The following is a 21,391-nucleotide window of genomic DNA, read 5'->3' on the forward strand; positions in this document are numbered from 1 at the left end:
GTTCTGTTTACAGCATCATGATGGTCGCATCCGTGTTTGGCGACATCGCCGTGAACGCACATTGGAAGCGTGTATTCGTCATCGCCATACTGGCGTATCACCCAGCGTGATGGTATGGAGTGTCATGGTTACGCGTCTCGGTCACCTCTTGTTCGCATTGACGGCACTTTGAACAGTGGACGTTACATTTCAGTTGTGTTACGACCCGTGGCTCTACCCTTCATTCGATCCCTGCGAAACCCTACATATCAGCAGGATAATGCACGACCGCATGTTGCAGGTCCTGTACGGGCCTTTCTGGATACAGAAAATGTTCGACTGCTGCCCTGGCGAGCACATTCTCCAGATCTCTCACCAATTGAAAACGTCTGGTCAATGGTGGTCGAGCAACTGTCTCGTCACAATACGCCAGTCACTACTCTTGATGAACTGTGGTATCGTGTTGAAGCTGCATGGGCATCCAAGCTCTGTTTGACTCAATGCCCAGACGTATCAAGGTCGTTATTACTGATTTCTCATGATCTACGCACCCAAATTGCGTTAAAATGTAATCACATGTCAGTTCTAGTATAATATATTTGTCCAATAAATATCCGTTTATCATCTGCATTTCTTCTTGGTGTAGCAATTTCAATGGCCAGAAGTGTATGTAATGCTGCAGAATTTTATGACCAATAAATTGAACATCTTTCTCAACAACAAAAATGGTAGAGCACTTGCCCGCAAAGGCAAAGGTCCCGAGTTCAAGTCTCGGTCCGGCACACAGTTTTAATCTGCCAGGAAGTTTCATATCAGCGCACATTCCGCTGCAGAGTGAAAATTTCATTATGGAATTGTTTCTTTTGTTTAATGAAGAAGTTGTAGTTTATATTGGCGTCAGATTATCTTAGGAAGAGGACGCTTAGTTGCTATCATAATTCCGTGCGGTTAAAGGCGCTGCAGTCTGGAACCGCAAGACCGCTACGGTCGCAGGTTCGAATCCTGCCTCGGGCATGGATGTTCGTAATGTCCTTAGGTTAGTTAGGTTTAACTAGTTCTAAGTTCTAGGGGACTAATGACCTCAGAAGTTGAGTCCCATAGTGCTCAGAGCCATTTGAGCCATTTTTGCTATCATAATTGCCAAATTAAAAGAGTGTCTCCCGAGGTTTTTCTAGTTTGATCTCACAAAAAACTGATTGATTATTAACAGAGGAGAAGGTGTAAAAACAGGTACCCGTGTAAATGGTGCCAGCGCTCCTCGAAGCGGTATGGGAGGTGCTGCAGGCTGATGGCCAGGACTATAAACGGTAGCACTTGGTGATGAATGGAACCCGTTAGCAGCTGCAAGTCTTCTTTCAAGTAGCGTGGATGCAACGTCGGCTACTGCGAATTGTGTTTGTTCTAGATGCAAATCCTTGGCAGACATTTGAAACCATATTATTTTGATGTCCTTATTGTCAGTTTCAAATAAAGTCACAGTGATATCCAGAAAGCACAGTCCTAAGCTACTTCTAGAAACACGTCTTTGTACACACATCAAAAAAAGTTTTGCATCACCCCAGTTCCCAGGACTCCTGAAAATAGACGTTGACTGTGGATATTGTATCACAGACACAGTCCCTTTGACTGTTCAGAGATGCCACTAAACCCGCTCAAAGATGTAAACAACCATGCATGGCAGCGCCTACTAAACGGAGGGGGTCCGATAGCCGATCAGTTCCAGTCGTTCCACCAGGAAGGACGTGCACGGCTCGTGTTGTCTGTAGTTCAGCTGTGCCTAGACGATCAATACCGCGCCCGCATTGTTACTTTGTGCCAGGAAGGGCTCTCAACGAGGGAAGTGTCCAGGCGTCTCGGAGTGAACCAAAGCGATGTTGTTCGGACATGGAGGAAATACAGAGAGACAGGAATTGTCGATTACATGCCTCGCTCAGGCCGCCCAAGGGTTTCAACTGCAGTGAATGACCGCTACCTACGCATCATGACTCGGAGGAACCCTGACAAGAAGGCCACCATGTTGGATAATGCTTTTCGTGTAGCAACAGGACGTCGTGTTACGACTCTAACTGTGCGCAATAGGCTGCATGATACGCGACTTCACTCCCGATGTCCATGGCGAGGTCCATCTTTGCAACCACGACACCATGCAGCGCGTTACAGATGGGCCCAACAACATGCCGAATGGATTGCTCAGAATTGGCTTCATGTTCTCTTCACCGATGAGTGTCGCATATGCCTTCAACCAGACAATCGTCGGAGACGTGTTTGGAGGCAACCCGGTCAGGCTGAACGCCTTAGACACACTGTCCAGCGAGTGCAGCAAGGTGGAGGTTCCATGCTGTTTTGGGGTGGTATTATGTGGGGCCGACTTACGCCGCTGATGGTCATGGAAGGCGCCGTAACGGCTGTACGAAACGTGAATGCCATCCTCCGACCGATAGTGGAACCATATCGGCAGCAGATTGGCGAGGCTCGTCTTCATGGACGACAATTCATCGTGCACATCTTGTAAATCACTTCCTTCAGGATAACGACATCGCTCGGCTAGAGTGGCCAGCATGTTCTCCAGACATGAACCCTATCGAACATGGCTGGGATATATTGAAAATGGCTGTTTATGGACGACATGATCCACCAACTCCTCTAAGGGGTCTACGCCGAATCGCCGTTGAGGAGTGGGTTAATCTGGACAACTAGTGCCTTGATGAACTTGTGGATAGTATACCACGACGAATACAGGCACGCATCAAAACAATGGTTCAAATTGCTCTGAGCAGTATGGGACTTAACTGCAGTGGTCATCAGTCCCATAGAACTTAGAACTATTTAAACCTGACTAACCTAAGGACATCCCACACATCCATGCCCGAGGCAGGATTCGAACCTGCGACCGTAGTGGTCACGCGGTTCCAGACTGAAGCGCCTAGAACCGCACGGCCACACCGGACGGCTAGGCACGCATCAATGCAAGAGGATGTGCTACTGGGTATTAGAGGTATCGGTATGTACAGCAATCTGGATCACCACATCTGAAGGTCTCGCTGTATGGTGGCACATGATGCAATGTGCGGTTTTCATGAGCAATGACAAGGGTGGAAATGATGTTCATGTCGATCTCTATTCCAATTTTCTGTACAAGCTCTCGGAACCTTGCTTAGGTGGGGTCCCTCATTTAAACACCGTAGTACTGCCTGGGGACTTCATATGCATCTCTGTGTTAGACGCAAAGCAGCAAGCACCAGCCTCATCACTGGACGCCATACAAGGATGAGTTGACCAAGTCGCTTCACAAAAGCGCTGTCAGTAAGCGGCCGTTGAGCTTTCCTGAGGCTGGAAACTGGCTAATGGGCGGCGGTGAGAAGAGCAAAGTCTTTCATAAAAAGAAAATTCCACCCTCGAAACTATCTGATTCTTCAACAGATTCCTGCGACCTCTACTTGTGGACATCGATAACCTGAAAGACGACGATTGGGATACACCAGATTTAGCGATGCAACCTGCAGCTTCGTTGATGAAGAAGAGTTCTTTGAAGAAACTTGCGGAGAAGTGCAGGGTTACATGTCTCATGAGCCAAATGTGGCCACGGTTAGATTTCGCCTGGCTGAAGGTGCCATTAAAGCTGGCGATTTCTGTAAATAATATTTGACTCAATTTTCATTTGAAATGCTTAAGTAAACAAGCTGTTCTTCTTAGACTACTATTTTGTAATATTTTGTCCAACTTTGTTAAAGCGTTTTCAAGTATTCCACCTGGGCTGTTCTTAGGGCTTAGTTCCTCAGTCCGTAAAAGCGGTACCCTTATCCAGTCATTTTGTTCACTGTCTATCTATCTGTCTGATTGTTAAAAACCTTTTTTGTCGGGAACGGTGAACGTATCAACGTGAAATTTATGCCCCGTACTACGATGTACCGTCACTTGGCGGTGTAAAAAATTTGAATCTTCGTAGCCAATGCAGTCAAAAAATACTGCCATTTACGTCACGTATTTTAATTCTCGCAAACTCATTCGTTAAAACCCGTTGACCTAGAATCATGAAATTTCGCAAGAAGCGAGGTTTTGCAATACAAGTAAAGGAAAGAAATCCAAAGATTTTTAATTTGTAACTATGTCACGTGAAAAAATTTTTTCATTTAGTATCCGACTTCAAGCTTATAATTAAAACATTCTCGAAATTCCTGGGATTCCCAGGACTGATATCTTGCCAGTATAACTGTCCGTAAAAGGCAAAATCGTATAGTTTCATTCCCTGGATACATGAACTGTCTCCATACATAATTTTGTACGGAATCCTCAGAGCGAGTCCAAGTCAAATCTGGCCAATATTTCACAAGTGTTCACTTATTTATACCTTGCTCAACTGGCCAATTTCGGCCTTACAAGCAAAGAAACAGATCAAAGATACAATAAGTTTCATTTACTGATATATAAAAATAATATCTTACAACTGGTAGCCTAACTTTACTTACATGTGTCGTTGTGTCGTACAATTATCCTGTTAATAAACTGCTATATCGCCGTTTATTAATACGATATTATTTTTGTATGTCAGTAAGCGAAATTTATACTTGTTATATCTTCGATCTGTGTATCTGCAGACTTCACCTGAAACTGGCTCATAAGGCCAAAATTATCCAACCGTGTAACGTATAATAAATTGAGTACTTATAAAAAAACAGCCGTTCTGCAATACTCCAAACTGTCCTAACATGAAAAAAATTATTTTAAAAGATTTTGTGACTTTTTTGGTTAGGGGCCATATTTGCACCCGGTTTTAGCGCTATTTTACGAACTTTTTGTGAATCTTTGTTTTCGAATACAAATAAGTGATATTAATCATATTTTTGACTCTTACCACCTAATGAAATGGTTATAATTGTTAGTGAAGGTGAAGTAATTAGAATTTCTCCAAAGGAAAAGTACCTTTAAGTCAAAAACAAGAGAGTATCCAATTTACAACTTTTCCTCTGAAAGACTGAAAATACCTAACTGAGTCTACTTCTATTACAATAGGTAGTCATGCTTTTAGGGAAAATTCTCAGGCTAAACATAGCGCCAAATCTGACTTTTCTACGAGAGTTGGAACTTAAGTAGTGGTAACTATTTATGCACAACCGATACAAAAGAGCTAGATGTTTGCACCTGTTACTGTCCTTCAAAGTAGTCACCAGCGTTGTATATAACCCGTTGCCAGCGATGTGGAAGCCGTAGTATACCGTTAGCAGAGCCTGTTCTGTTGATGGTGGGAATGGAGCGGTCTGAAGTTATGGTGATTCTCGTGTACGACTGTGATAGTGTATTACTAAAGCATTACGTTCCTCCACGGGAGACCGTCAATGCACAGTATTACTGTTCGTTTTTGGAGCATCACCTGCGACCAGCTTCTCGAAAGAAGCGGCGACACTTTCTGCGCAACCCACCCATCATTTTGCACGACAATGCGCGGACACATACAGCGCAAACTGTGGCTGCTCTGTTCTGTCGATGCGACTGGAAAGTACTGTACCATCCACCATACTCTCCGGACGTAAGTCCATGTGACTTTGATTTGATTCCGAAGATGAAGGAACCACTCCGTGGCATTCGCTTCAAAATTGTTCCAGAGATTCGACAGGCAGTAGACGGCTCCATTCGCACCATCAACACAACAGGCTCTGGTAACAGTATACTACGCCTCCCACATCTCTGGCAACGGGTTCTACACAACGCTGATGACTACTTTGAAGGACAGTAACAGGTGCAAACAAGTAACTCTTTTGTATCAGTTGTGAATAAATACACTACTGGCCATTAAAATTGCTATCTCATGAAAATGACGTGCTACAGACTAGAAATTTAACCGATGTGAAGAATATGCTGTGATATGCAAATGATTAGCTTTCCAGAGCATTGACAGAAGGTTGGCGCGCGTGGCGACACCTATAACGTGCTGACATGAGGAAAGTTTCCAACGGATTTCTCATACACAAACAGCAGTTGACTGGCTTTGCCAGATGAAACGTTTTGTGATGCCTCTTGTAAGGAGGAGAGATGCGTACCATCACGTTACCGACTTTGATAAAGGTCGGATTGAAGCCTACCGCGATTACGGTTTATCGTATCGTGACACTGCTGCTCGCGTTGGTCGAGATCCAATGACTGTTAGCAGAATATGGAATCGGTGGGTTCGGGAGGGTAATACGGAACACCGTGCTGGATCCCAACGGCCTCGTATCATTAGCAGTCGAGATGACAGGCATCTTATCCGTATGGCTGTAACGGATCGTGCAGCCAAGTCTCAATCCCTGAGTCAACAGATGGGGACGTTTGCAAGACAACAATCATCTGCACGAACAATTCGACGACGTTTGCAACAGCATGGACTATCAGCTCGGAGACCATGGCTGCGGTTACCCTTGACGCTGCATCACAGACAGGAGCTCCTGCGATGGTGTACTCAACGACGAACCTGGGTGCACGAATGGCAAAACGTAATTCTTTCGGATGAATCCAGGTTCTGTTTACAGCATTATGACGGTCGCATCTGTGTTTGGCGACATCGCCGTGAACGCAAATTGGAAGCGTGTATTCGTCATCGGCATACTGGCGTATTACTCGGCGTGTTGGTATGGGGTGCCATTGGTTACACGTCTCGGTCACGTCTTGTTCGCAATGACTACACTTTAAACAGTGGACGTTACATTTCAGATGTGTTACGACCCGTGGCTCTACCCTTCATTCGATCCCTGCGAAACCCTACATTTCAGCAGGATAATGCACGACCGCATGTTGCAGGTCCTGTACGGGCCTTTCTGGATACAGAAAATGTTCAACTGCAACCCTGGCCAGCACATTCTCCAGATCTCTCACCAATTGAAATCGTCTGGTCAATGGTGGCCGAGCAACTTGCTCGTCACAATACGCCTGTCACTACTCTTGATGAACTGTGGTATCGTGTTGAAGCTGCATGGGCAGCTGTACCTGTACACGCGATCCAAGCTCTGTTTGACTCAATGCCCAGGCGTATCAAGGCCGTTATTACGGCCAGAGGTGGTTGTTCTGGGTACTGATTTCTCAGTATCTATGCACCCAAACTGCGTGAAAATGTAATCAAATGTCAGTTCTAGTATAATATATTAGTGCAATGAATACGCGTTGATCATCTGCATTTCTCCTTGGTGTAGCAATTTTAATGGCCAGTAGTGTAGTTGCCACTATTTAAGTTCCAATCCTTGAATTCTTGCACCTGGCATCCCTACAGGTGCCCAAAGTAGGTGTGGTGTGCTGGGCGCCTGTTGGCGACAAAATGCCCCTGTACAAACTCTTCGCAGAACTGTCAAAACTTGCGAGTTATTTGTATTGCACTATAACAGTAAAAGAAACCTCGTGACCTCGTGACGATCTGTGTGTGTCTGTCTCGTCCACAGCGGCGCACTGCGTGACGGCGCGTCCCACAGACCGGCCTGTGGAGGCTGACAGCCTGCTAGTCTTCGTGGGCAAGTACCATCTCAAACTGTGGAGCGAGGGCGGAGTGCAGGACAAACAGGTGAGATCCCTCTACAGGAAAACTTTTATTTCTTTTATTTATTTATTTATTTACTTTTCATTTGAACCATTTGCAGACATAGACAGGCGGTTGTTTCCTACTATATGCTAGTGTATTTCCGACAGTAAGAAGGATTTTTATAATATATAGTGTTAGAAGGATGTTTCATTCGCCAGCCGAGACTAGAACTCCCTTTACCTCTGTTAAAGATTATGCAGGATTAAGAAAGTTCTGCGTTTACAGATTCCCTTGCCATTGTTGGAAAACCTATATTGTTCAGATGATTTGTACTGTTGACAAAAGATGTGCTGAGACGTCGTTGCCACTCGCAGTTACTACCAGTCGCGGAGCACTTTCTAGCCGAGAGACGAAGTTAAGGATGCGCATAGAAAGAAGGCGAGCTACCTGTGCAGGGGAGCCCAGGCGAGGAGGCTCCACTCAGCACGGGGAAATATCCCCTTGCTATCCAGTGAGGCAGCATGCTACCTGTGCAGGGGAGCCCAGGCGAGGAGGCTCCACTCAGCATGGGGAAATATCCCCTTGCTATCCAGTGAGGCAGCATGCTACCTGTGCGGGGGAGCCCAGGCGAGGTGGCTCCACTCAGCACGGGGAAATATCCCCTTGCTATCCAGTGAGGCAGCATGCAATGGCACTCGGGTGGCACCTGCTGGCGGGCCGGAATGAACGAGACATTCTATGCCCGCTTTCTGCGCCCCCACTGGTGTGCTGCTCTGACAGAATCGAGGCGCACGCCCTACAATATTTGTCGAACGATTTTACAGAAGCTAATAGGTTGAAAAAATTGATTATCACATTACTTGTATATACATTACTTGTATATGTCTGCTTCATGGTGAAGTGCCCAAAATTTCGATAATCGCAATACTTGACGTGATATTCGCATCTAAGTACGATGCTGCGCGGAATTCGAAAAAGTTTGCAATGAAAAATATGGCTCGCTACGATTTTGCGTTTGGTGCATATTACACCACATGTCACTGCCAATGATATTTAGCTAAGATATTGAAATTTTCTTTATACATGGGCGGAGGTCTCTATCTGTGTCCAGTTTCGAGAAAACTGAATTTATGTAACGCATTCACTTCGCATCGCACACGCACGGGAATGAAATATTCATAACATACAGTACATCATATCTCCTAAGCCGTTCGAGGTATCGATACGAGATTTTGGCAAGCGATAGGTTAATAAAAGAACAGTGTTTTCCTATATGGTTAACGTAGGGAACTTTCTTATCTATGGCGATATAGCAGAACATACGGTTTTTATCATCCAATACTGTAATTTTTAAGAATCTTAGGCAACTCTTGAAAAGAGGCTTTGCTAGTATGGAATTAAACGTGAAATTTTTTATCTTATTTTACAGCAAACTGACACAATGAGATGTTCCGTAAGCTATTGTCTACCCTAGCCACCTATTGCATTTTAATAAAAAACTCTGTTTCACGATTCTCTCGCAATACGTATTGCAAGGTAAGTTTGTGCTGTTTATGCTGCATTTTACTCCAAAGCAAAATTAAACCTGTCAACAAGAGAAATGTAGCCATTCCTCATAACTGATGATGTTTCTTCAAATGAGAAATTGTCTACCCTAGCCACCTATTGCATTTTAATAAAAAACTCTGGTTCACGATTCTCTCGCAATACGTATTGCAAGGTAAGTTTGTGCTGTTTATGCTGCATTTTACTCCAAAGCAAAATTAAACCTGTCAACAAGAGAAGTGTAGCCATTCCTCATAACTGATGATGTTTCTTCAAATGAGAAATTGTTAACAAGTTAGACAAAAAAATAAATCGCTAATTCTGTTGCAATTTTGGCAGAATCCTGTAATCCATCGTATTTTTAATAGTGAACTACTGTGATGGAAGCTAACAAAAGAATTTTCTTTCAATTTTTCATCTGAGACATGTGAAAATAATTCGCAGCAAATAGTGTACAATATTTCTGTTCCTCTCTCTATTCAGAGGGAAGTGGTAAACATCTCTCTCAAAATTATATTTTAATGTGTTCAAGATAGATTATATGTGTTCAAGATAGATTATATATATATATATATATATATATATATATATATATATATATATATGAGGTAATGACTATCACATTTTTGAAATATTGTTATCCACAAATACAGTCACCTAATTTGTTACTTCTAACAATATAATACCGCATTTTTGCTACAGAGCAGAACTGACGCAACAAAACTCTTTCGTAACTGTGGAGTTGTGAACACACTAACGACTTGCAGAACCTTTGCTAACTATTCGTCAAAGAAAATATCATCGATGAATTGAAATCCATTCTCTCACTCGGTGTGAGAATAGGAAAGGAAATTTGGTGCACTATCGACTGTACATTTTCATATGTTAAATCTAAGTGAGGTGTAGAAAGAAAGTCTTTCGGTAAGTTTCAGTCCCAGCTGTTCATTATTTAAGAGACACTACGTTACAGGACTCCCCAGAAATTGTAACAGAATTAGCGATTGAGTTGTTACATTTTTTAGCAAAAAATTGCCACTGATTACGCTTTTCGGAAAGAGAGAAGGTTAACAAGTCAGCCCAAAATCATTCCTTTTGTCGCACTTTCAGAGTAACCCTGTAACCCAGTGTATTTTCAGTAACGAACGGATGGTACTGAAATGTTGTAAATGACTCCTTGTGCGTCTTAAATCTCCTGAAACAGTGGTTTATTCTTGTTAAAATACAGTATAAATTGCACAAACTTAACTTGCTATGAGTATTGCCACTGAATCATGAAACAGAGTGTCTTATTAAAATGTAGTAGATGACTACGGTAGTCAATAGCTTATGGAAAACATCATTGTGTCGATTATAAGTAAAATAAAGTGGTTGTCTAAGACTCTTTAAAAATTACAGCACTGAATTGGAAAAGTAAAATAAAAACCATAGCTTCCGCTGTATCACCGTAGATAAGAAAGTTCCTTATGTTAACCATATAGAAAAATACTGTCCTCCCTGCATGCTATCGCTTGCCAAAATCTCGTATCGATATCTCGAAGGGTCTAAGAGATATCAGACACGTTATAAATGTCTCATTCCCGTGCGTGTGCGGTTGGAAGTGAACAAACGCACACTCATAGCTACCCATATTTTTCATTGCAAACTTTTTCGAATTCCGCGCAGCATCGTACTCAGATGCGATTTTCACGTTCAGTATTACCATTATCGAAATTTTGGGCACTTCACAATGAAGTTGACATATAAAGCTATAAGTAACGTGAAAATCATTTTTTTACCGATGTTTTTCTGCAAAATCGTGTGACAAAGACTACACAACTAACGGAATGCGCGTAACGTTCTACCGGTACTTGCACTGCTATACCTTGACTGGCAGAACGGCCAGCGTTGTCGGTGTGCGGCGCAGGGAGTGAGCATGCAGACTACCCGTTATCTTTCTGTCCTCACACGTGTGCAAGATGAGACACAGGTCTGCGTATCACTGTTAGGATTGAAAGTGCACTGGTGGATATTATTATTGAAAAAATTTGGAACCCTCTTTTACCTGATACTAAAACCTAAGTTATTTGACTCGCTGGCAGAGGTACATACCCTGTGGCGACTCATCACTTCTGGCAGCTTTCACCACTAGAGCGCTGTACCTCCACTTTGCGTTATGATGCACCGTGACAATTTCTCGGAAAATCCGAGTTGTTGTTGTTGTTACGTTATTGGAGAATCCGAGTTGTTGTTGTGGTCTTCAGTCCTGAGACTGGTTTGATATAGCCCTCCATAGTACTCTATCCTGTGCAAGCCTCTTCATCTCCCAGTACCTACTGCAACCCACATCCTTCTGAATCTGTTTAGTGTATGCATCTCTTGGTCTCCCTCTACGATTTTTACACTCCACGCCGCCCTCCAGTACTAAATTGGTGATCCCTTGATGCCTCAGAACATGTCCTACTAACAGATCCTTCTTCTAGTCAAGTTGTACCACAAACTCCTCCCTTCTATTCAATACCTCCTCATTAGTTATGTGATCTACCCATCTAATCTTCAGCATTCTTCTGTACCACCGCATTTCGAAAGCTTCTATTCTCTTCTTGTCTAAACTATTTATCGTCCACGTTTCACTTCCATACATGGCTACATTCCATACAAATACTTTCACAAACGACTTCCTGACACTTAAATCTATACTCGATGTTAACAAATTTCTCTTCTTCAGAAACGCTTTCCTTGCCATTGCCAGTCTACATTTTATATCCTCTCTACTTCGACAATCATCAGTTATTTTGCTCCCCAAATAGCAAAACTCCTTTACTACTTTAAGTGTCTCATTTCCTAATCTAATTCCCTCAGCATCACCCGACTTAATTCGACTACATTCCATTATCCTTGCTATGCTTTTCTTGATGTTCATCTTATACCCTCCTTTCAAGACACTGTCCATTCCGTTCAACTGCTCTTCCAAGTCTTTGCTGTCTGACAGAATTACAATGTCATCGGCGAACCTCAAGGTTTTTAATTCTTCTCCATGGATTTTAACACCTACTCCGAACTTTTCTTTTGTTTCCTTTACTGCTTGCTCAATATACGGATTGAATAACATCGGGGAGAGGCTACAACCCTGTCTCACTCCCTTCCCAACCACTGCTTCCCTTTCATGTCCCTCGACTCTTATAACTGCCATCTACTTACTGTGCAAATTGTAAATAGCCTTTCGCTCCCTGTATTTTTCCCCCTGACACCGTCAGAATTTCAAAGAGAGTATTCCAGTCAACATTGTCAAAGGCTTTCTCTAAGGCTACAAATGCCAGAAACGTAGGTTTGCCTTTCCTTAACCTTTCTTCTAAGATTAGTCGTAGCGTCAGTATTGCCTCACGTGTTCCATCATTTCTACGGAATCCAAACTGATCTTCCCCGAGGTCGTCTTCTAACAGTTTTCCCATTCGTCTGTAAAGAATTCGCGTTAGTATTTTGCAGCTGTGACTTATTAAACTGATAGTTCGGTCATTTTCACATCTGTCAACACCTGCTTTCTTTGGAATTGGAATTATTATATTCTTCTTGAAGTCTGAGGGAATTTCGCCTGTCTCGTACATCTTGCTCACCAGATGGCAGAGTTTTGTCAGGACTGGCTCTCCCAAGGCCGTCAGTACTACTAATGGAATGTTGTCTACTCCCGGGGCCTTGTTTCGACTCAGGTCTTTCATTGCTCTGTCAAACTCTTCACACAGTATCGTATCTCCCATTTCATCTTCATCTACATCCTCTTCCATTTCCATAATATTGTCCTCAAGTACACTGCCCTTGTATAGACCCTCTATATACTCCTTCCACCTTTCTGCTTTCCCTTCTTTGCTTAGAACTGGGTTTCCATCTAAGATCTTGATATTCATGCAAATGATTCTCTTTTCTCCAAAGGTCTCTTTAATTTTCCTGTAGGCAGTATCTATCTTACCCCTCGTGAGATAAACCTCTACATCCTTACATTTGTCCTCTAGCCATCCCTGCTTAGCCATTTTGCACTTCTGTCGATCTCATTTTTGAGACGTTTGTATTCCTTTTTGCCTGCTTCACTTACTGCATTTTTGTATTTTCTCCTTCATCAATTAAATTCAGTATCTCTTCTGTTACCCAAGGATTTATACTACCCCTCGTCTTTTTACCTACTTGACGCTCTGCTGCCTTCACTATTTCATTCCTTAAAGCTACCCACTCGTCTTCTACTGTATTTCTTTCCCCCTGTCCTGTCAATTGTTCCCTTATGCTCTCCCTGAAACTCTATACAACCTCTGGTTCTTTCAGTTTATCCAGGTCCCATCTCCTTAAATTGCCACCTTTTTGCAGTTTCTTCAGTTTTAATCTACAGTTCATAACCAATAGATTGTGGTCAGAGTCCACATCTGCCCCTGGAAATGTCTTACAATTTAAAATCTGGTTCCTAAATCTCTGTCTTACAATTATATAATCTATCTGAAACCTTCTAGTATCTCCAGGGTTTTTCCATGTATACAACTTTCTTTCATGATTCTTGAACGAAGTGTTAGCTATGATTAATTTATGCTCTGTGCAAAATTCTATCAGGCAGCTTCCTCTTTCATTTCTTAGCCCCAATCCATATTCACCTACTACGTTTTCTTCTCTTCCTTTTCCTACTGTCGAATTCCAGTCACCCATGACAATTAAATTTTCGTCTCCCTTCACTACCTGAATAATTTCTTTTATCTCATCATACATTTCACCAATTTCTTCATCATCTGCAGAGATGTGATTATAAAATGGAGTTGTTGACCTTAAGTTAATTCGAATAAAGTGATTTAAAAAGGAGTAATCGAGCTTAAGTTGATGTGTCGGCAGAAGTGCCAACACCGTGTTGTTTGAGGAAGCCGAAATGCACGCTATAAGCTCACGCAGGATGGCGTGAGGTCTGAAACAGGATACTTAATGAATGCTATAAAGAAAAGTACGTAGCTGCTGGAATACTTAACTTTAATTCATAATTGGTGAACATTGGGCTTGTTACTGTACATGCTTCATTAGATACATAGCAAAGGAGAAATGGCGTCTTGCTAGGTCGTAGCAATTGACTTAGCTGAAGGCTATGCTAACTATCGTCTCGGCAAATGAGAGCGTAATTCTCAGTGAACCTTTCCTAGCAACGTCGGCTGTACAACTGGGGCGAGTGCTAGTAAGTCTCTCTAGACCTGCCGTGTGGTGGCGCTCGGTCTGCGATCACTGACAGTGGCGACACGCGGGTCCGACATGTACTAATGGACCGCGGCCTATTTAAAGCTACCACCTAGCACGTGTGGTGTCTGGCGGTGACACCACATAAGTGACACGTTCATAGAGAATTTTAGGAGTGACTATAAAATGGAGTAGTCGACCTTAAATTACGTATTCACTTGGAATTCGAGGAATGTCATTTCAATGGAGATTGAAGTGACTTCATAATGGAGTAGTCGAATTTAAGTGCAATTCAATGGAAAGCGATTTCGTAATGGAGTAGTCGAATTTAATAAAATTTTCGCGTGGAATTCGAGGAACGTAAATTCAAACGAAATTGAACTGTACACGAAGCACAAAGCAGAATATGCAGAATGGAAACACGATCGCATTCCATGCACCAAAATTTAGTGCGACATATTGAAACCAAGTAAGCAGCTTAACTGTGCATTTTAGGTGCCAGTTTCAGTTACAAGTAAACACTTGCTTGCTGTGTTGTAAAGTTAGAAATATACACATAATGGGTAGTAGTATGAAAAAAGACCACACGAGAAAGTAACGAGCATTTCCCACAAAGTAACTGATAGCAATAGACGAGAAAAACAGTTCTTGCTGTAAACAATAAAAGCTCATTAAATAGTAAAAATATTCTCCATGCAGATGAAGCAAAGCTACATCAACATCTGGAGGTTTCCAGCGGAGGTTCTCCTTTTCCTGCCTATGTTGTCCGTCTTGAGCAGTTTTGGCTTAAGTTGACTATATCAGAGTTACTGTGTGATTCCGCTTGTTAAAATCGATCACTGTACCGTCAGTGATTGTGTGGCGAGCCTTCTTCGTCTCCCTCAGAGGCGTATTTGTATTGATAGGAAGTCTTTAGTCTGGAACAACCAGACCAGGATAATTTGTTTCGGGCTATACTCACGACATTATCATCACCACGACGGGACGTCGAAGCAACCAGCCATCGCTTCCGGTACGCCAGATCGTGTCCTTGCAATTAAGAAGACAGCTTGGTAATGTATGTCCGCAACGCCAGCAGATTAGGGAATTTTGCTCTGTGGTAATCAGAGTTCAGCAGAGCGCGCCTGTTCCCGTCTTTTCTTACGTGGTTCTGTCTTGGATGTTCATTGTCTGAGTTCTCACTACTGTAGCAGTAATTTATGTTGGGTTGGCTGGGTGTTTCTCTTAAGATTTGAGTTGCAAGGAATTGGCTCCACATACCACTTGGTCATAAACGTCACAAGCTAGTTTTTGGACAACTTCACCTTCACAGCATTTATTTGAGTATCCAATTTGATGTATTGTAAATGTTTCATGTGTTTTGTTTATTATTTTGAGTTTAGTCATAATAAATCAAATTGTTATTTTGGACAGAACTTTCATTCTGTCGATCGGTAAAGTAACCATTTCATTTCTCACTACGTTAATGAAACATTCCTTTATCAAATTAATTTCTATCAAATTAAATTATTGCAGGTGCCAAACTCTTTTCTATTCCACCTGCAGGGTCGATTACAGTCATTTCGCGTTTCTTCTTAATCCATGTGCAACAGCAAAAGTCGGAGTTAGAAAAGGGGGGGGGGGGGCTTAGAGCATCATTTCCATATGAAGATTCTAGAAGAATTTAGTGTTAAATACACTGCTAGCCCCGGCACCTCGCAGTACATAGACCTCTTTATTTCTACAATGGTTTACAGCTTGAACATTCAGCTATTTTTCGACATAATCACCATTTCTGTCGACGCATTTTTGTAGACGCTGTGGCAGTTTTTGTATGTCCATGTCATACCAGCTCGCCGCCATGCTGTTCAGAAAGTTATGAACCTCTTCTTTCACCTCGTCGTCGGAGCTGAATCGCTTTCCGGCCAAATGTTCTTTTAACCTGGGCGCCAAGTCAGGACTATAGGGTGGGTGGGTGATTATGTTTCACTGAAACTGTTGCAGGACAGTGACGGTTTGCCGAGCGATGTGTGGGCGAGCGTTGTGATGGAGAATGTACACGCCCTTGCTCAGCATTCCTCTTCTCCGGTTCTGAATTGCCCGTTTGAGTTTTTTCAGAGTCTCACAGTACCTGTCAGCGTTAATTGTGGTCCCAGAGATTCAGCTCCGACGACGAGCGGAAAGAAGAGGTTCGTAACTTTCTGAACAGCATGGCGGCGAGCTGGTATGACATGGGCATAAAAAAACTGCCACATCGTCTACAAAAATGCATTGACAGTAATGATGATTATGTCGAAAAATAGCTAAATGTTCAAGCTGTAAACTGATATAAACCATTGTAGGAATAAACAGGTCTATGTACTTATAAAAAAATAGGAGACCTTACTTTTGGGATTACCCTCTTATATAATACCTCGTATTCAGTTCTGAGGAAACCAATTGGCGCACAGAACGGATATTTTTCGTAGTTTATATTTTTATATCACAGCTCGATGATTAAATGTCTGCTTTCTCTATATTGGTCATAGTTACTGTAATACTTAATTTTCTAGTACTCTGCAGCATAAAATTTTAAGAGTTTGCAGTGAAAAATGTGGTCACGGGGTACTTTACGTTTGGTTCATTTTAGATTATACATTGCTGTGTACTGAATGTAGTTAACATATCGAAATTGTTTTTAAAGTTGGAAGGAAAGCCACATCCCGCTACAGTATGAAGAAAACGGAAGTTAACGTATACTATTTGAGCGAACTGCCTGACGGAGACACGTGCAAGTAGCCATCAGATCAGTCGCGAACGGTTCATGCAAGTAAACGTACAGTTCTCAAATTAGTGATCGCGATTTGCTGCTGGAAGAAAATGATGATGAAGAAGATATTCCACACGAAAAATTAAATACTGGAAAAACTAAAACACACCTCATATTTAGGACAAAGCTTGACAGAAGTTTCTTTCCTACACTTATCAGTCTCCACTTATTAAACGATTATGATTCATGTTACGTAATGAGTTAGAGTGAACTTATAGGTCTGGACCTATTCAAAAAGTCTGCATAAATTTTTAATGCAACTTATTGTCCTCATTTAAGGGGACACGATCCTGAACGGGCGACATTTTCAGCATTATCTTCACCGTCATAGTGCAACTCATTCATAAATGAGAGTTAGCTCAAAATTCTTACACACAATTAGGATCATTAGTCAAAGCATTTCCCAAAAAAGTCATTGAGATAGTTAGTATATTTTGGTACTGACAACAATATTTATAATAGTATAAAAAACAGAAGACTATTTCACTGCGGTACCATTTTCTTTGGAACCACTCACTGCACAGCTTGGAAAAAGAGTCAGAGTACAGACAACATTCACATAAGTGTTTTATGTCTCCAGTTTCCTTCCCTGACGCTGATCTGTGAAAAAGACAAGTAATTTATTTTACTACAACAAAAATATTTAAAAATGGAGCTCAAATATCACTGACATCACCATCATGTTATAAATTTTCAGGAAATAATAGGCAAGGCAGGTACAAGAAGTCATTCTAAATATCTGTACCTATTTTTGTGAGTTTAACTTCAGTCATTGCAGGGAAAAGTGTACCTGAATGATGAAAACTCAAGTTATCGGTAAATCACAAAAGAAGATTTACGGATTTATTAACTTACCACTATGCTCATTTAGAACATTCCAGTTGCGTACTCCAGTTGTCCTCCTGTTTACTTATCCTCTACACTCTTTCTCTTCATTCTTTTCTTTACCCTTGACTCCTTGGTAGCAGCTTCTGCAGCTGTCTCTGCTTTGGTTACCCACCGCTTATCAATAGCAGCGCTGAAGCCATATTCCTTCCCATCTGGATGTTCAATTACTTTATAACATTGATCCTTGAAATTGCGCCATCATTGAATGTTATCATTGCATCCATTACGCCAATATCCAGCACTGTCAGCCCAAAAAATATAGTTTTGGGTCTTCTCTCCCATCTACAGCTGTTGAAGCTTTCATTTGCATTCTGTGAGAGATCATGCATACATTTCTTAAGTAGATTTTTATTCGCCAGATCCCTATATATAGGCCTAATTGCCTCCATTATAGCAAGTGGTAAGGAATTCTTGTGGGTGTACTGTATGCCTGTAGCATTGCTCAACCAGTACTTGCACCATAAATCTTTCCCTTTTGGACACAAACTATGCTATGGGGTTTCAGCTGTTGACACTCTGTGAAACCATGTTGCCCAAACGGCTCATATCATGTTCTCCACATCTACATTTCTCCTTATTGCTAGTCCATAATATTGAGTCAAAGAAGACGACCTGGGCCATCTATGTGTTTTCCATCTGACATTTTTTTCCTCTGAAGTCCTTACATGATTTTCTCAGCTGAGCTCTCATTCTTTTTTGCACATGCACAACACATTCAAGCTTTTCAATCAAAGTGTCCCCATATAGTCATTAACAACAGTAAACAATGGTGTGTACTTTACAGTCTCCAGCCCCAAGGTAGCCTACATACCTCACACCACGACTGACCTCTGATCTTCTAAAAATGCTTAGAGCTCCTTTAGTTTCCATGTTTCCACTTGGGCCATCAAAGTTCTTTACACAAACATGGGTGCCAGTCAATTTACTTGAACAACTCTGGCAGTGCTTTGTTAGATATTCATAATCTAGTATCTTACCAGTTTCAATAAATGTGGCAGTTACAACCCCATTCAGAGAAGTATGACCTCTTTTCTGACAAGATCCATCAAATGCTGCTACAATGTCTGTATTCTCAGACAAGGCTACTGCTTCTTCTGCTGCTCTTTTCATTGAATGTTCACTTACACCACATAAAGCGTTATGTATTAATTCATTGTACCTGTCAAACCTCAGTGGAAGTGGAGGCAAATCTATCACTGCGCAAGAAGTCTGGGCAGCTTTCCTTCCCCTTCCAATACATAGCATTGCATAAGCAAGCTGAACATTTACGCTGTAATGTCGACCATCAGTTATTGGCGATGTCATAGTATCACTGTGCATCTTACACGGGTTACAGGCAATCACTAACCGACTTGAAAGACCCTTCCTTGCTGAAATGGCCTCAGAAACGTCAATACTATCTTCACAATTGCGGTACTTACATTTCACAGCACTCTTCAAAAGTCTTGACAGCATATTTAGGTTCATAATAACATTTCCGTCGTTATTGCTAGTCGCAATACTACTGGGCTTTTTCTTTTTACATTCAGAAAGCGAAAGCACTGCCTGTAGACACAGCTTCTGCGGGCTACATTTGAAGCAACTGATATGTATTACTCGGTTGTGTTCGGAACTGGTTGCAGCGAAACTTTCGTTTGGCGCTAAATTTCTTTACTCTCGGCATTTGTAGCACAGGAAACACACACAGAAACAAAACAACACACAATAACTACAAAACCACATGCGTATGGAATTCCAAAATCATATATTCTCAAATCTTAGTTTACATTCGAACCATAGCCTTCTAGACATGGCTATACTTTGGTTCCGGGAGTCATTGCCTCCTAGAATACGCCTGTGTTAACGATCCGTAACTAACGACGGAAAAAACGGAAGAACAAAATAACGCATCACGTATTCTGACGCACTTCAAACCGATAGGTGGGCGTGGCTCCTGTGCAACATTATGTTCAACCTCAATTTTAGAACGAACGTAAAATGATATTGCCCATTGTTGTTGTTATTGTTGTTGTGGTCTCCAGTCCTGAGACTGGTTTGATGCAGCTCTCCATGCTACTCTATCCTGTGCAAGCTTCTTCATCTCCCAGTACATAAACTATACATTTTTGAAATCAGCATGAAATACTCTTTTCTATAGACCAAGAAAATTTTTTTCAAATTTTTGGTCATTTTCACGAGCATGTCCCCTTAAAGTAATACCTATGATCGCCGACTGTGAAAATCTTGACGTCAGTTGTGTTAGGTACTGATGTACTACCTATTAGTGGTATGTGACAATTTGTGCCGGACTGGGACTTGAACCCGGATTTTCCCGCCTATCGCGAGTGGTCATCTCAACTACTTCTGCTATCCCTGCACGTCAGTTTGTTTCGAATTAATTTCGGGCGGCTGTGAATCGTCATTAATGATTTTCCATCCATACGTGCAAGTAAAAAGCGTATATGTATTTCTTTTAGGTTGACAACATGAACTAAAATTTCAGCACTGACACAAGAACTGAAACTCCTACAGAACATCCCATATCAGCAGGTTTTCTTAGCATTTGATTTACCAGCTCCGAGTGCCAGAAAAGAAACATTAAGAAGTAAAATAACGTTGCTGCAAGGAAAAAACTGGTATTTGCAAAATAAAGAAGCTCCTTTATCACCGGAAACTAAAAGCAATGGCTTTTTATATGTCCCTCCTTTTGACAGGAGGCCTTTCAGGACCATGGTCGTTCACTGCTGTAAGAAAATGAAAACCCTACAGCCGTCCTTACGATCTTATTTATTGTGTAGCTACCAGTATCGGGGCTGAGTTGATGCTAAAGTGGTTATCACGATCCATATATACGCTGCATCAGTGGCCGACATAACTGGTTTACTCAGACTTTCTGTAACCGTGATGTCAGCACTCCAACCATCAACTGCAGTCAAAGATAGTCTATCACAGTTAAAAGATAGTCTGTCTAAAGTAGTTATGTTGGCCACTGATGCACTGATGGATCGTGACAACCTCTTCAGCATCAACTAAGGCCTGAAGATGGCGCATTGAAGGGCCGAAACTGGTAGCCTCACAATAAATAAGATCATAAGGAGGGCTGTAGGCGTTTCATTTTCTTCCAAAGCAATGGCAGTTCACAGCCTACACATGTGAATACTACATCTACATCTACATCGATACTCTGCAAATCACATTTAAGTGCCTGGCAGAGGGTACATCGAACAAACTTCACAATTTTCTATTATTCCAATCTCGTATAGCTCGCGGAAAGAACGAACACCTATATCTTTCCGTACGAGCTCTGATTTCCCTTATTTTATCGTGGTGATCGTTTCTCCCTATGAAGGTCGCTATCAACAAAATATCTTCGCATTCGGAGGAGAAAGTTGGTGATTGGAATTTCGTGAGTAGATTCCGTCGCAACGAAAAACGCGTTTTTTTTTAATGATGTCCAGCCCAAATCCTGTATCATTTTAGTGACACTCTCTCCCATATTTCGCGATAATACAAAACGTGCTGCCCATCTTTGAACTTTTTCGATGTACTCTGTCAGTCCTATC

The 21,391-nt window shown here is 41.9% G+C and overlaps 1 protein-coding gene across 2 annotated transcripts in view; it reads left to right on the forward strand.

Annotated features, from left to right (window-relative positions):
• Window positions 1-21,391, forward strand: part of LOC126203711 (serine protease filzig-like) — a 370,785-nt gene that overhangs the window by 326,943 nt on the left and 22,451 nt on the right. For both annotated transcript variants that reach the window (XM_049938086.1, XM_049938087.1), the window contains exon 9: window positions 7,383-7,501. In XM_049938086.1, the coding sequence (XP_049794043.1) occupies window positions 7,383-7,501 (119 nt within the window). The remainder of the gene's footprint in view (window positions 1-7,382; window positions 7,502-21,391) is intronic.

Source organism: Schistocerca nitens, chromosome 9, assembly GCF_023898315.1.
Source record: "Schistocerca nitens isolate TAMUIC-IGC-003100 chromosome 9, iqSchNite1.1, whole genome shotgun sequence".
NCBI lineage: Eukaryota > Metazoa > Arthropoda > Insecta > Orthoptera > Acrididae > Schistocerca > Schistocerca nitens.